This window comes from Mastacembelus armatus, chromosome 3 (genome assembly GCF_900324485.2).
Source record: "Mastacembelus armatus chromosome 3, fMasArm1.2, whole genome shotgun sequence".
In the NCBI taxonomy this organism is placed as follows: domain Eukaryota; kingdom Metazoa; phylum Chordata; class Actinopteri; order Synbranchiformes; family Mastacembelidae; genus Mastacembelus; species Mastacembelus armatus.
This window is the reverse complement of record NC_046635.1, coordinates 3,724,809-3,737,756: the sequence shown is the minus strand read 5'-3', so window position 1 is coordinate 3,737,756 and position 12,948 is coordinate 3,724,809. Positions and strand designations below refer to the sequence as shown.

At 40.1% G+C, this 12,948-nt stretch overlaps 1 protein-coding gene across 4 annotated transcripts in view; it reads left to right on the top strand.

Annotated features, from left to right (window-relative positions):
* The first annotated feature begins 1,933 nt into the window (after nt 1-1,933).
* adamts7 (a disintegrin-like and metallopeptidase (reprolysin type) with thrombospondin type 1 motif, 7) overlaps nt 1,934-12,948 on the top strand; it is a 47,870-nt gene continuing 36,855 nt past the window's right edge. For all 4 annotated transcript variants that reach the window (XR_003296425.1, XM_026320216.1, XM_026320215.1 and 1 more), the window contains exons 1-4: nt 1,934-2,271; nt 4,211-4,578; nt 10,032-10,215; nt 11,267-11,466. Coding sequence is in view for 3 of the 4 variants with exons in the window: in XM_026320216.1 (XP_026176001.1) it covers nt 2,154-2,271; nt 4,211-4,578; nt 10,032-10,215; nt 11,267-11,466 (870 nt within the window). In the remaining variant the exon portion in view is untranslated. The remainder of the gene's footprint in view (nt 2,272-4,210; nt 4,579-10,031; nt 10,216-11,266; nt 11,467-12,948) is intronic.

Genomic DNA, 12,948 nt, shown 5'->3' with positions numbered 1-12,948 from the left:
CTGTGCAGCGAATCTTCATCTCACCTCTGAATGACAACTGACAGCAGGTCCGCTTTTATATCTGAGTCGCTCCGCCGCCGGGCCACGATTGGTCCAATAAGAAGTGACCGAGGAGCAGGGAGACCCAGTCAGCTCCCTGCGCTTTATATTCCGTCAGTGACGCGACGCTTTATTACAATTTTGGTTTCAGACATAATTCAAATAAAAAGCTTCATAGTCACTTTTACTTTACCTGCTAAAAGCTTTAGTGAGAGAAATGAAATCAGGAGTCAACGCTGACCAGGAGACTCAGGTGCTTCAGTGACATTATGTCGTTTCATTTACTTTTACTGCATTTGTGTCTATGTGTGTAGTTGTTCTGCATCATTACAAATTTTGTGCTGTATCTGTTGTTTTGTTTCTCTTGGCTTTTGTTTTGTGTCTGTTTTCACAATCGCTTTCTATTTATTTAGACTGTCCCCTGACACTTTGGGCCCCTGGACCTGCACCCAATAGGCCCATTCACAAGTTCATGATGTGACTGTACTGACACACGTGACACCAACCTGTGCCCCCTGATTGGTCATTGGATTTAAACCCAGGGTCTTTCTGCTGTCAGCTTGAATTTTCTGGGCTGGATCAGGGGTTTGCCAAGGTGTTTTAGGAGGTTGTTACATGAATCAATGTGCACAGTTTTTAATTATCATCTGCTCACTCTCTCAAACATGTAGTCTAGTAAATAACAGACCACATTTCTGGATGAAAGCTATAAATGCCAAGCTGTGACAGTGTGGGTGGTTACTTCATGGGTTGCACGGCACCTTGCAGCTCTGGCAAAGGGTCCACTAAGCCCTGCAGCACTTCACCAGGCAAAGGGAACATACTGGTGTTTAGAGTCAAATTCAGCCTGGACTAAGGCCTGTGTTGTCCTTTAAACTCTTCCAACCTGATGTTACGTTTACGACAGAATTACTCTTCTGCTGTGAACAAAGTAAAACCCTTTGTCTGTTTCCTCTGCTTCATAAAGAACATCACCTGCTTCTGTCTATTGAGATTCCAGTACAAAAGCAATGAAAAGCAGATACTAGAGGAAAACTCCCTTTGATACATTCACAATTTAACTAAAGTAAAAGTATTATATTATTATTATTATTATTTTGTATTTTGTTTCCAATTCTAATTAAATCTGTGTATATAGGCCATGTTCCGTAGAGAGCATATGTCAATTAGAGATTAGAAGCAAATATGCAAAACACTAATGTTCAGCCTGAAACTGTGATCTCCCTGCAGGACATGTAGAGATTAAAGGGTCAGTAATAGTTAGTTCATCCATTCTCCCACTAGAGGGCGCACTCAGCTCGGGCAGATAAACACTAATGAGAAGAGAAACGATGTGAAGCTTAATGACCATATGGATGTTAAAACCCAGACTCGTTCGTGTCTCTCGTGGTATAAAAACCTATTTCAGACACGTGTAATCATTTCTCTAAGTAAGAAAGAAAACACCTGAACACCGTGTTTACCTGAGAACAAGTAGATCCAGGTTGTTCAAGGTTTTTTTTTCAGACCAGTAAGCTTGAGGTTTTCTTCTCTGTGGAGCTTTTCTCTTGAGCTCAAACTGAAGGAGACTGTTTATTCTTGAAGCTCAGACTGAGGTAATATTGCTCAGACTCGAGCTCCTGATCTGTAGTCGTTTCTCTGATTACAAGTAAATGCAACATATGGAAACCGGTCCTCATCTGACCCAGTGAGAACCCGAAGGACCTCCGTTTAGGGAGCAAGTGCCAATTGGAAAGTATCTAGATTCGATATCTTGGAGGAGGCCTGGCCGTCCCCTTTAAGCCCCCAGCCCTCCTTAAAGACAGCTCCATTGTCTTAATCCCACCCATCTGTGGGGGTGGCTCTGCGAAAGTTTGCAGAGGAAAGTTTTAAGCTGTCACTGTGTGTCGGGTCCAGACTGATGGAGGACCGAGGAAAAGTTAACACCGACAAACAATCACGGCAGATGTTTCTAAATTGGCCTAAAGTGGAGAAGTTTATTGGGACTGACACAGTTTAAGCGCCTGTCGCAGCAGAGCGAGTGGTGCATGTTAAGACATATGGAAATCATTGAACTGACGCGGTGTCAGTACAGGATTCAATGTTTCTAAAATCCAGACCACCGTCCTGACAAAATGAGCCGTTTGGAGTACAGGCTCCACGCTTTCACACACGGACCTTCTCCCACTCACCTCTTCATCGCACTTCTGGTCCTGGAAACCTGCAAAACGTTGGGAGAGTCTCATGAATCAGGTTAGTGAGGCTGAAAACAAAAGATTTGATGGATTCCTCATGTTGTCTCCTTCTGCTGTGAGGGTTCGCTCCAGATAATTAAGAACCAGACCAGCAGTCCTTCTCTGTGGGGAGGCCAGCAGTGACTGCTGGGTACAAGGTCTTGGGCTGACCACACAAATAAAGCTCCGGGTGTGAGCTGCAGAGAGCTTGTTTCCACCAGAGGCTGTATCCTCATCTGTCCTTTCTAAAGTGCCTTTGAGCAGAGAGATCTGTTCACTGTTTCACTTTGGGAACCTAAAGGATGCATCATTATTATTCTCATAATGGAGCTAGTTTCCATTCCTGTCTATTAGTAGTCAGGCTTAATGGATATCATCACATCAGAGAATTAATCCTCTCTTGTCTTGTAGGAGACAGTCTCCCCTCAGTCTGTGGTTTAGGTTGTGGTTTGGATGTGAAAAGCTGCTGCTCTCCTGAGGTTGCAGAATAAGGGCTCTGGATGTCCTCTGTCGTATCCTGTGTAAAGCAGCTGACTATGTTACAGACAAGCATGTGTCATTGAGGTTAAGCATCACCCAGACGCTGTCGTGGTGAACGTGGGCAGAGGAAACCCAAGGTTTACTTTAAATCTACTCTTAACTGGAAATGACTGAGGCACAAACTTCGCCTTGATTAGACGTTTCCCTACAGTGCTTGTGTTCTAGTAAAGTAAAAGTTTAGAGATGGAAAAGTTTCTGGAATATCCATTAAATCAGCTCATTTTGATCTGATAGGAAGCTGATCAATGTTGCTTGTGTTTCTGAGGAACTCCTGAGGTCCCAGACCACTGGGTGCAACCAGCCTCCAGTCTAGCGTGATGGTGTCTGTTCAGTATATACACACACAAATACACACACACACACCAAATACACACACACACACACACACATATAAACATTTTTAATTGAATTTCATTTGCATTTTTTTTTCTCATGTCAGATAACCGCTCGTGGACCTACTGTAGTGGGCTCTTCTACAAAAAGCTGAAAGATCTCTTGAAATTATAATTGAAAACATTTCTGTTTTTGCTGGTTAAGATATGATAATTACTACAGATGGAGAAAGACTCGTGCTGTGAAATCCCTTTCATGAAAACAACCATCACATGAGGAACTTGCGGTCACTCGGAGCACACGTCTCTGCCAAGGCCATGATAAATTTTAATTAGGAAACATTTAGAAAATTCAGTCTCCATCTGGAGATCTTCATCAAAATATACAGTGAAAGACTTTATTGTAACTTGACTGGTGGCACCAATATCTTTTGCAATAAATTTAAACAGAAAGTGTTGAAGGTGAAGAATTTGTAGAATGTAAAGTGGTGGAAACTGACGACAGCCAACTTATTGCCATCACTTTATTTTTTACTGCAGCTTTAACTATTTGTCAACATGAAACAAAAGCTAAGGCCTGACACACAGCTGGTTACCATGCAGGTCTTCATTATTTGGCGTTAATGTGTCACTGACAGTGTTTGTGCTGATAATTTCATGCAGTGCTGAATGAAGAGAGACCTCACCATCATGTCTGTGAGAAATCATTGTTCTTATTCTGACGGCTGATGTTTCATCTCCTTAATACACGTTTTGTTTACTGTTGCTCTGAGAAGGAAGAACTTTCTCACACCACCTTCCATGCTGCTGATTCAGCAGACTACAGGAAATAGAGGAGTATTATTTCTTCTTTATCAGAGCAATAAGTAGCTCTAACTTTATTAAACTATGTTAGCTTTATTTTCCCGTTTGAAGCAGGGACTATATAAACCATAAACAGGGACTGTATAAACCATAAAATGACAGATCAGACACCCATATGGTTTTGTTTAGAGAATTGTTTACAGCTTTACGCCCTCTTAATTGTTTAATGACCCTCCTCTTTCCCATATTTCCCTTGTTCTCTTCCCATCATGACGTTGATAGAGAGATTTCTTCAGGATCTGCCTCCGTATGAAGTGGTTCACCCCACTAGAGTTGATGCCAAAGGTCGCTTCCTGTCCAACTTCCTGTCTCATCATGCTCGCCGCAAGCAGCGCCGGGAAGCCTCAGAGCAACCAACGGACTTGGATCGAGTCTTTTACCAGTTGTGGCTTGGGAGCCACAGTTTGCACTTTAACCTCACCCTCAACCCATACCTGCTGGCTCCGGGCTTCTTGACGGAGACGAGGTACGGTGGGATAGAGGGCGTCCAGATCCGTCCTCCTGGATCCTCCCAGTGCCATTTCTTAGGTGAAGTGTGGGACGAGAGGACTGTTAAAGGGAATGCAGCCATAAGTACCTGTGAGGGACTGGTGAGTGGATAAACAAGTGACTTAATATTGCTTAAAGTCTTGAGATCCATTGAAAGTGAATAAATGAAAACAGGCATGTCTGTTGTTTTCCTCTGTTGATATTTGGAACCTAAAGGTCCAATGTGTGAAATGTGAAACATTTAGCGGCATCTAGTGGTGAAATTGCAGAATGCAGCCACTCACATAGAGGGTACAATGACCATCACCTTTAAAACAAAACACAATTTACTTTCTAGACTCAGTGTTTGGTTTGTCCATTCTGGGCTACTGTAGAATCATGGTAGCAAAACATGGCTGCCTCCATGAAAGGAGACCTGCTCCCTATGTAGATTTAAAACGCTCATTCTGAGATTAAGAAAGGCAAACAGTTGGTATTTTCCTGTGGTTACACACTAATGACAACATATTTATGAACACTCTATTCTATTTCAGCTTCAGATCTCTCTTAATATTACACATTGGACCTTTAAGTGCTCAACCCCACACAGAGTGTATACTTTTTTCCCCACTTAAGCAAGATGTTTGCGAGCAGTGGAGTATATACTATATACACATCCAGTGCCACCTGTAGGCTGTTAAAGCTTATTGCACCTGTTTTTTGATAAGTGTTCACTGTGAGAACAAAGTGACTTTCCATTCAGTGCATTTGCAGCATCACAACAGGCGTCCAATTACAGGCCACATTATTCTACAGCTATTTATGTTGCATCTGTAATAGCAGATGTGCGCTCATAAAGGAAAGACTTTTTAGAACACTAATGGATATGTTAGGGACCATCAGTGGCGTCAGAGATGTTAACCATCCTGTTATCCTCAAATTCACTGCAATCATTTGTCCTTGTTGACCTCAGCAGTTTATTCCTCCAGAAAATTCTTATGATCCATATTCTTACCCAAGATCATGTTTCAGATACTTTGTTTTGTGTTTTTGTTGAATACCTACCTATCCTTTAAATCGCACATAACTCCAAGGTTCTACCTGATATGCTGTCAGTCATGAGCTCTTCAAGACACCTTCAAAAAAGTAGTCTATACTAGACTAAATTGGGATTTGACAGAAGTTCATCTAAATTACATTAACGTGTTGGTTGGAGTTTGAGAGGAAACGGGAGGATCAGCACTAAAGGTATTATTCTTCTCAGTCTCAAAACCTTCCCCCTTCTCTATTATCATCCTCTGTCTCAGTTCAGCTAGGGAACCTTCTTAGAACTGGTTTGCTTTCCACAGGCTAGAGAGCCACCACATAGCCACATAATTACGTCACTGTATACGTATGAACATGTCTCTGCTTTCCCAGCAGTGCTGGCACAGAACACCATAACAACTATGGCAGACCTCGTATCTGCAAAATGCAAAATGATGACAACCCTTTATTTAGAGACTTTACACAGTGAACTGGGATCAAATTGACCTTAAGGGGAATACAAGGGTTAAATTGAAAACGGGGAACTTCTAGTCTTTGACCCAGTGTCCCTGCAGTGCTGCAGCTGGTATTGTTCATACTGGGTCACTGTCAAGCTGTTGTGGCTTACTGGGACACTTGAAAAGAACAGAGCAAGTTGTTGTTTGCACTAACACCTGTGCTTTTCCTCAAGTCACAATGTGCTGCTGTGAAAAACAGCTGACTCTCCCTTCTTACAATTCTTGTTTGCCTCTTGACTGTAAACCATCTCTCAAAGGCAAAATACCCCAGATAACCTTAAAAAGGAGAAAAAGATGCTCGGCCACCCTGAAGATGTTGACTAGAACTGAGCGACTTGACCAGGTCTGAGCACAGATCGTCTCTGCATACCTTTTGACTTTGAAAGTTAATTGGGCATCTTAAGTTGTCAGTGTGTATGTGTGTACTGAGCCTTAAGCAAGTGCTGATGGCAGTATGGAGCTCAGCCTGCTAACTACTGTCAGTCAGAGGCACTAACACTCAGTGTGTCTGATATTTCTCCAAAAAACTTTTTTCTCTGTAATAACAGAGACTGTTGGACTATTGGAGTAGTCATATCAAAAATGTATGACTGAATATAATTGTAGTTGAACCATAAAGCTGGAGAGTTAGCACTTTATTTTCATATCCAATCTTTTCATTTCAAATCCATTGTGCTGGAGAACAGAGCCAAGCTCACGAAAATATGCCACTTCCAAAAGACTAGAGAGATTGCACTGGGGAACATTTGCCAATATTCTTGTGGTTTATCCAAAGGTTTTTTTTTTTTTTTTTTTTTTTTTTGTGAAATGAGTGTTAATGTTTCCTCTGTAGTCTGATTAAACACATTTTACCCATGTGTGTCTGTGAGGAGACAGTAAGTATGGACACCTGACGGGTGGACGCTGATGCTGGTTTTCTATTGTTTCATGTTTCTTTTATCTCATGTGTCTTTGTGGATGATGATTTTATGTGCTGTTGTTGTTGGAGATCTTCTTAAAAGAATGACTTTATTTATGAAAAGGATTTCTCTGCAGCCTTTATGTACAGAGCTCAGAAAATGAGGTCTGCTGTTTGCTTGGAAGATAAATGTCCTACCTGATAAAGCAGCCACTTTGTATTTATGTTTAACACATCAGTGCTAATATTAAGTTGCTTTACCTTTGAATGCACAAAGTCATGATTAATGTGCATTAACATGCTTTTTCACTAACCTACAGAAGATTCTCTATACAAAACTGATGGAAATGCCAGTAGTCTACTTTCTAATCTCGTGTTATACGCACTGCAGTAAGCAGTCTCTCAGCTTCTTGCACTCAAAATGAATTCCGCCCTTGGATGCAAACTTAAATAAATGAAAAGAAATAACCAAAGCAAGGAATAAGAGGAACTAAAAGCATTCGTGCCTGCATCGGTTGTGCACCTGGAAAATGTTTGCCCTGGCAATGAACAACGTTAAGAAAAACTGGCCCCAATTGAAACTAATTGGTGACACCTGCTGCACAGCACATGTCGATGAAATATGACACGTCTTTGTCAGTGTGTATGGAGTTGTTCAATCTGTGTTCAATCTGTGTTCAATCAGTAATCTGTGTTCAATCTGTGTTCAATCTGTGTTCAATCAGTAATCTGTGTTCAATCTGTGTTCAATCAGTAATCTGTAACAGGGAGTAGAAATCAACTTCTTAAATGGTTATAGCCAAATAAGTAATAAAACTATGTACAGTAAATTATAAAACACCTACGTAGCTTGACTTTGAAGTCAGGTAAAACTTTATTAATAAGTTGTACTACCACTACTACTACAACTTACACTAAAATATATGTTAACGGGATACACGGTCAATGTTTTATAGGGTTTATGTGTTGGAGTATTTCTTGGCTGGGAGCAGTTACAAAACAACAAGCAGAGACTCCATGACGTTAACGCTCCCAGCCAAGAAATCGTTTGTACAAAACATTTCCTAAAACTGTTGTTGGACTGACAGAAACGAGTGGAATCAGTTTTTTTTTTCATGTAACTCTAAGCAAGACAGTGAGTAAGTAGTTGAAATATTCATTTCATTTTGTGATTTTTCTTAATCACTTGAGATAAATTTGTGTTTATCCAGTAATTATTTATGGCTTATAATTTACAGTAGTAATAAATTATTTATGTGAACAAGAAGATGGAATCAGCTGAAAATGATGAGATATCATTATTTATTTACTCCAGCTGCAGTAAACATTTTAATAAACACCAAACACAGTGATTTTTCCAGTGATTTAGTAAACGTACATGAAAACTGAGTAATCCAGGTGGAAAATCATATGATGCACGAACAGACACTACAGAGGTCGGTCTGATGTGTCTCCATAATTATATTGAAGTGTACAAGAAATCAGTGCACATCTACCTGTGCTTATCAGGCGTCTTTGAGTCTATTCATATTGCTAAAATCCTAAATGCCTGTAAACAACCCCAGGCAACTGCCCTCTGTCCATGGCAGAGTAAAACATTGCCATCTTTGTAATAAACAAGCAGAAGTGTTCTTTGGGTACTATGGGGAATAAGGACATATTAGATGCCCAGTGATTCCTACATGACTGGGTCCTCATAAAGGCAGAAACTATTCAAATTGTTTATTCAAATCTGAATCTCTTTATAGGCAGAACACCTGAAGTACGATTATGTCAAACACAAAGGAATAACTCTCCCGGTAATATCAAAACAACATTTCCAGTCATACCTCTGTGAGCCAATCGGTAAAGATAATCTATATAATCTGTCTGTAATCAGTTATTCACTGACATGTCTCCTAATCTGTTTCCTCATTAACACATGGATATATTCAGACATCAGATTTTAAAATCCAGCAGGTTTCTCTTTGGCATCTATCCATCCTACCCACAGAACTTATCATTACATGCACAGTGAAGATCAGTGAGGTCAAACCCACTTGGTGTTTTAACTAATATGGCTGAATAAATGAAGAGGTTTAATACAGCTTTCCTCCTTGCTGTGCCTGAAGAATGTTTCCTAATCCCACTGTTTATATGCAGCTTTTGACTTTGAACGACCATTAGGGATGGTTTAAGCAGCCGGCTGACAAGTTTGTTAAATGACTGGAGATAAGCTGCAATGAGGGAAATATAAGAACAAAGCATTAAGACCAGAGGGACTAGTGCACAGCTTCTTTCATTTTCTCTGCACAAGCATTATAGATGTACAGCAGTTTGTCCATACTTTAACATGTAGGCACAACCTGCAACACATAACAGACACCCTTTGAAGCTGGTTTAGATTTGTTACTCTAATTGTACCTAACTTTTCCTGTGGTATGTGTCTGTGTATATACTGCAGCGTCAGTCCTCCTGGTTTTGGCCCTGTGCCAGTGTGGTTTATGGGGCAGAGGCCTAATTTATGTGACCCTGAATCTTTCCTGTCTCAGTGGAGTCCTGAGTGTCTACAGTAAACCCAAGACATCATGCTGTTTATGCTCTTTCCCTGAAAGTTATGGAGTTTGTGTGCTCAGGACTAAATCAGCGCTTTGAGCTTCCAAACTGTGTCTTCGTGAAGTATATTTACAAGTTTTTGAGAATATTTTATTAGAAATAGAAAATGGACTCAGTTTTGGTTCAGGATTGTTTTGGTATGTTTTATATTAATAACAGCTTCTCTTTGCACATTAGCTTTCTAACAGGGTAGTTTCTGTGACTCAGGCAGCTACAGAACAGTAAAGAGCACTTCATATCTTGGTAATGTGTGTTGGTGGTTTTAGATTGCACTGTATTGCCATATTTATAGAACTGTTCCCCATTTAACTGTGCTGTTGTCTGTCAGCACTCACTCACAAACTTTAGATGGGTACATCTCAGCCCAGCGTCCTGGCTGGGCAATCACTCACAGAAGCCTTTGACAGCATCTCTCCATGAATATTTTTTGTAGCCTATTTCAGCTAAAAAACATTAGAAGAAAAAATGAATACTGTAGCTATAATTAAATCTTTAGCAAGATGATGAGAACCTGACTCAGAGCCTTTCTTCTCTTCAGACAGGACTGTTCAAGTTTTCTGATGAAGAGTTTTTTATTCAACCGCTGGAGAAATCGAGCGACGAGACCTCAGCACCACAGGCCCATGCCATCTATAAACGCCACGTGTCCCCTCCCTCCTGGAGTCCGGTCATACAGCCAATCTCAGGGAAACAAGCTGTCAACGGTACCTGCGGGGTTAAAAGTAAATTACTTTCTTTCCTCAGCACACACACCCACATACATATACATCCCAAAAATAAAGTGATACCTAAAAGTTTGACAATATTTGCAATTTCACATTTGTTATTCGTTCCCTGAAATTATGTAACACACAGTCAGATAGCACGTGTGAAGTAGTTGGGATACGTCTCATCCACTGTTCACTCATAAGACACTGAGCAATGATTGACCAGAATGATGATAATGACATTTTCTTGTCTCTGTCATGATTCTGTCTCAGGCTAATAATCAAGCAGAAATTAGCTCATAAACCAGCTGCTTAAAATTCTGGCTGGGCTCATCTAGCCCTGAAAGAACAGTGAGCCTGTGCAAGAGAACCAGATGTGCATTGAGTTTGTTAATACATTATTAGGACTTTACAGTTTTTGCCATGTGAATCACTCAGCAAAGAACAAAACAGCTTTGTTATCCTTTTATTAGTGTTACCAAGTGCTATGTTTTTTCAGGCTCAGGTATTAGATTATGATCTTATACCTGAAAATAAAATAATTATGGAACACCTGCAATTTACCTATATTTTAGTGTTGAATAATATGACATACTGTGGTAAACACTGTGAAAAATGTTTCTTTTTGTCTTTCTAGTGATTAAATAAATGCCTGAAGCGTCATTACAATAGAAAATATAACTAAATCCAGTGTAGCTCACAGTGATTTGCAGCATTGTCCAAACCACATCAATGCACTGACAGCACCATGTTACTCGAAGTGTAATGTAGTTTAACACTGACGTTGCTTCATTTTAAAGTTAAATTGTTTCTTATATACAATTTGTTCTTTAAGCTGCAGTGACCTACTGTATCAACTCATCATTTTGATCGCAGGCAAGATAATAAAGCAGAGCAGTCATGAGCAAGGCCTTAATAAAAAATAAATAAACAAATAATAAAAAAAGAACAGAACAACATGTACATACACTGTGTTGTGGTTAAAAGTCATACTCAAAGTGCTATGCTGGCACTCTGTACACCTCAGTAAGAAGGTTTTAAGTTTATTTCTGTCCCCCGTCTCCAGGCTCCCATCGAGGTTATGAAGTCGATGAGAGACGGCGTGAGCGCTGGGAGCAGCGGCAGCGGAGACGAAGCAGGAAAATTCGTCGGCGCTCAGTCAGCAAAGAGAAGTGGGTGGAAACGCTGGTGGTAGCTGATCCTAAAATGGTAGAGTATCATGGGAGCAAAGCTGTGGAAAGCTACGTCCTTGCTGTTATGAACATAGTAAGTATGTGACATTAAAAATAACATTAATATAATGTTTGCACAAATCATTTTTTTATTCATACTAGAATTGATTGGATAAGGAAGAAGTCTCTTATTATAAATGACATTTTGTAATTCCTGGGAGGTCCTCCCAGAGACTGATTGAGACTGGAGTGTTTCACTTTTTCCATCCTTGTATCAGGTAGAGAAGGATTAAACGCTTGTACTATATCTTCTACTCACTATATATTTTTCCAGCCATGACTTCCGAGCCTTTCACAATCGAAGTTATTGCTGCCTTCCACTTAGGGTTTAAATAAACAGACTTCTCGCCTGTCATTAGCACATAAGTAGGATTTTGCAAAATAAGGTCATATCAGTGACATAACTGTGCTATCAGAGGGCAGAATATCAGGAAAGGCAATTCAGTGATACAGAAACCCATGGATTAACTGAGCTATCAGACAATAATACACTGAGGAAGCAGCCATTATTCCCCACATCCTCTCATGATTCTTTTTTGAGTCCTGTACAGTCCCTCTTTGAACTCTACCACTACAAACAAATAAGCCTTGTGAAAACAGTCCTGCACAGCATCCAGGGAAAGAACCTCTCACCCGTGCCCAAACAATAAGTAATGGCATCATCTTCCTTAGTGACCAGCTGCTCCATTGTCTCATCACCAGTGGTGTCTAGAAGTTGTGAACATCAGAAGAGGTTTGTGTTTTTGTATACGGCTGCACTTTACAGCCAGGACCGTAAACATCAGTACAAAGAAATGTGAAGCCATTTCATAAAAATAGCTCCCAACATCCTTTCACATGGAGATCTAATGGTGAATTACTGAATTTCTCTGGGATATTTATTATCACTCTGTGTTAACAAACAAACAGACCATGTGGACATATGCTAAAGACATTCAGCAATGGGAATGCAGTAAAAACTACTTAAACCTGCAGGATTAGGTGCAAATGCACATTATGGCGATAAACAGAGTTGTGATGAATTAAAACTTTTATGTGTTTCAAAGCCGTTTTTGCTTAATGTGCATCAGTTACACAAGAGGCAGATGGTTTAGTGTGTACACTTTCTTCCTGACAGCAAGGAAAATGAGAGGAATTTAAAAGGGTTGCTTCATCGACTCTCTGCAGTAACTGAGCTGTTGCATAGTCTGCTGGTTACTTAGAAATTTAGTTCTCTGATTGCAGAATAAGGTGCTGTCTCTCGCTGCTGTGATCTGTTGTAGCTTTTTAACAATATAGTTGAGTTCATCAAACTTTAATCACTTAATCTCGCAAATAAAACATTGCAGCACCATGTCAGCTTCAGTCAGTTACTCGGAATGCTTCTTTTTCCATTGAACAAAACATTTATTATGTTAAAATATAGATCAAAAGCTGAGGCTTCATGTATTATGTAGCTATAAATGCAATAAATGAATGCCTGAAAATAAAAGCCCATCTAAATGTACTATAACTGCATAGAGAGCTTATATGTTTT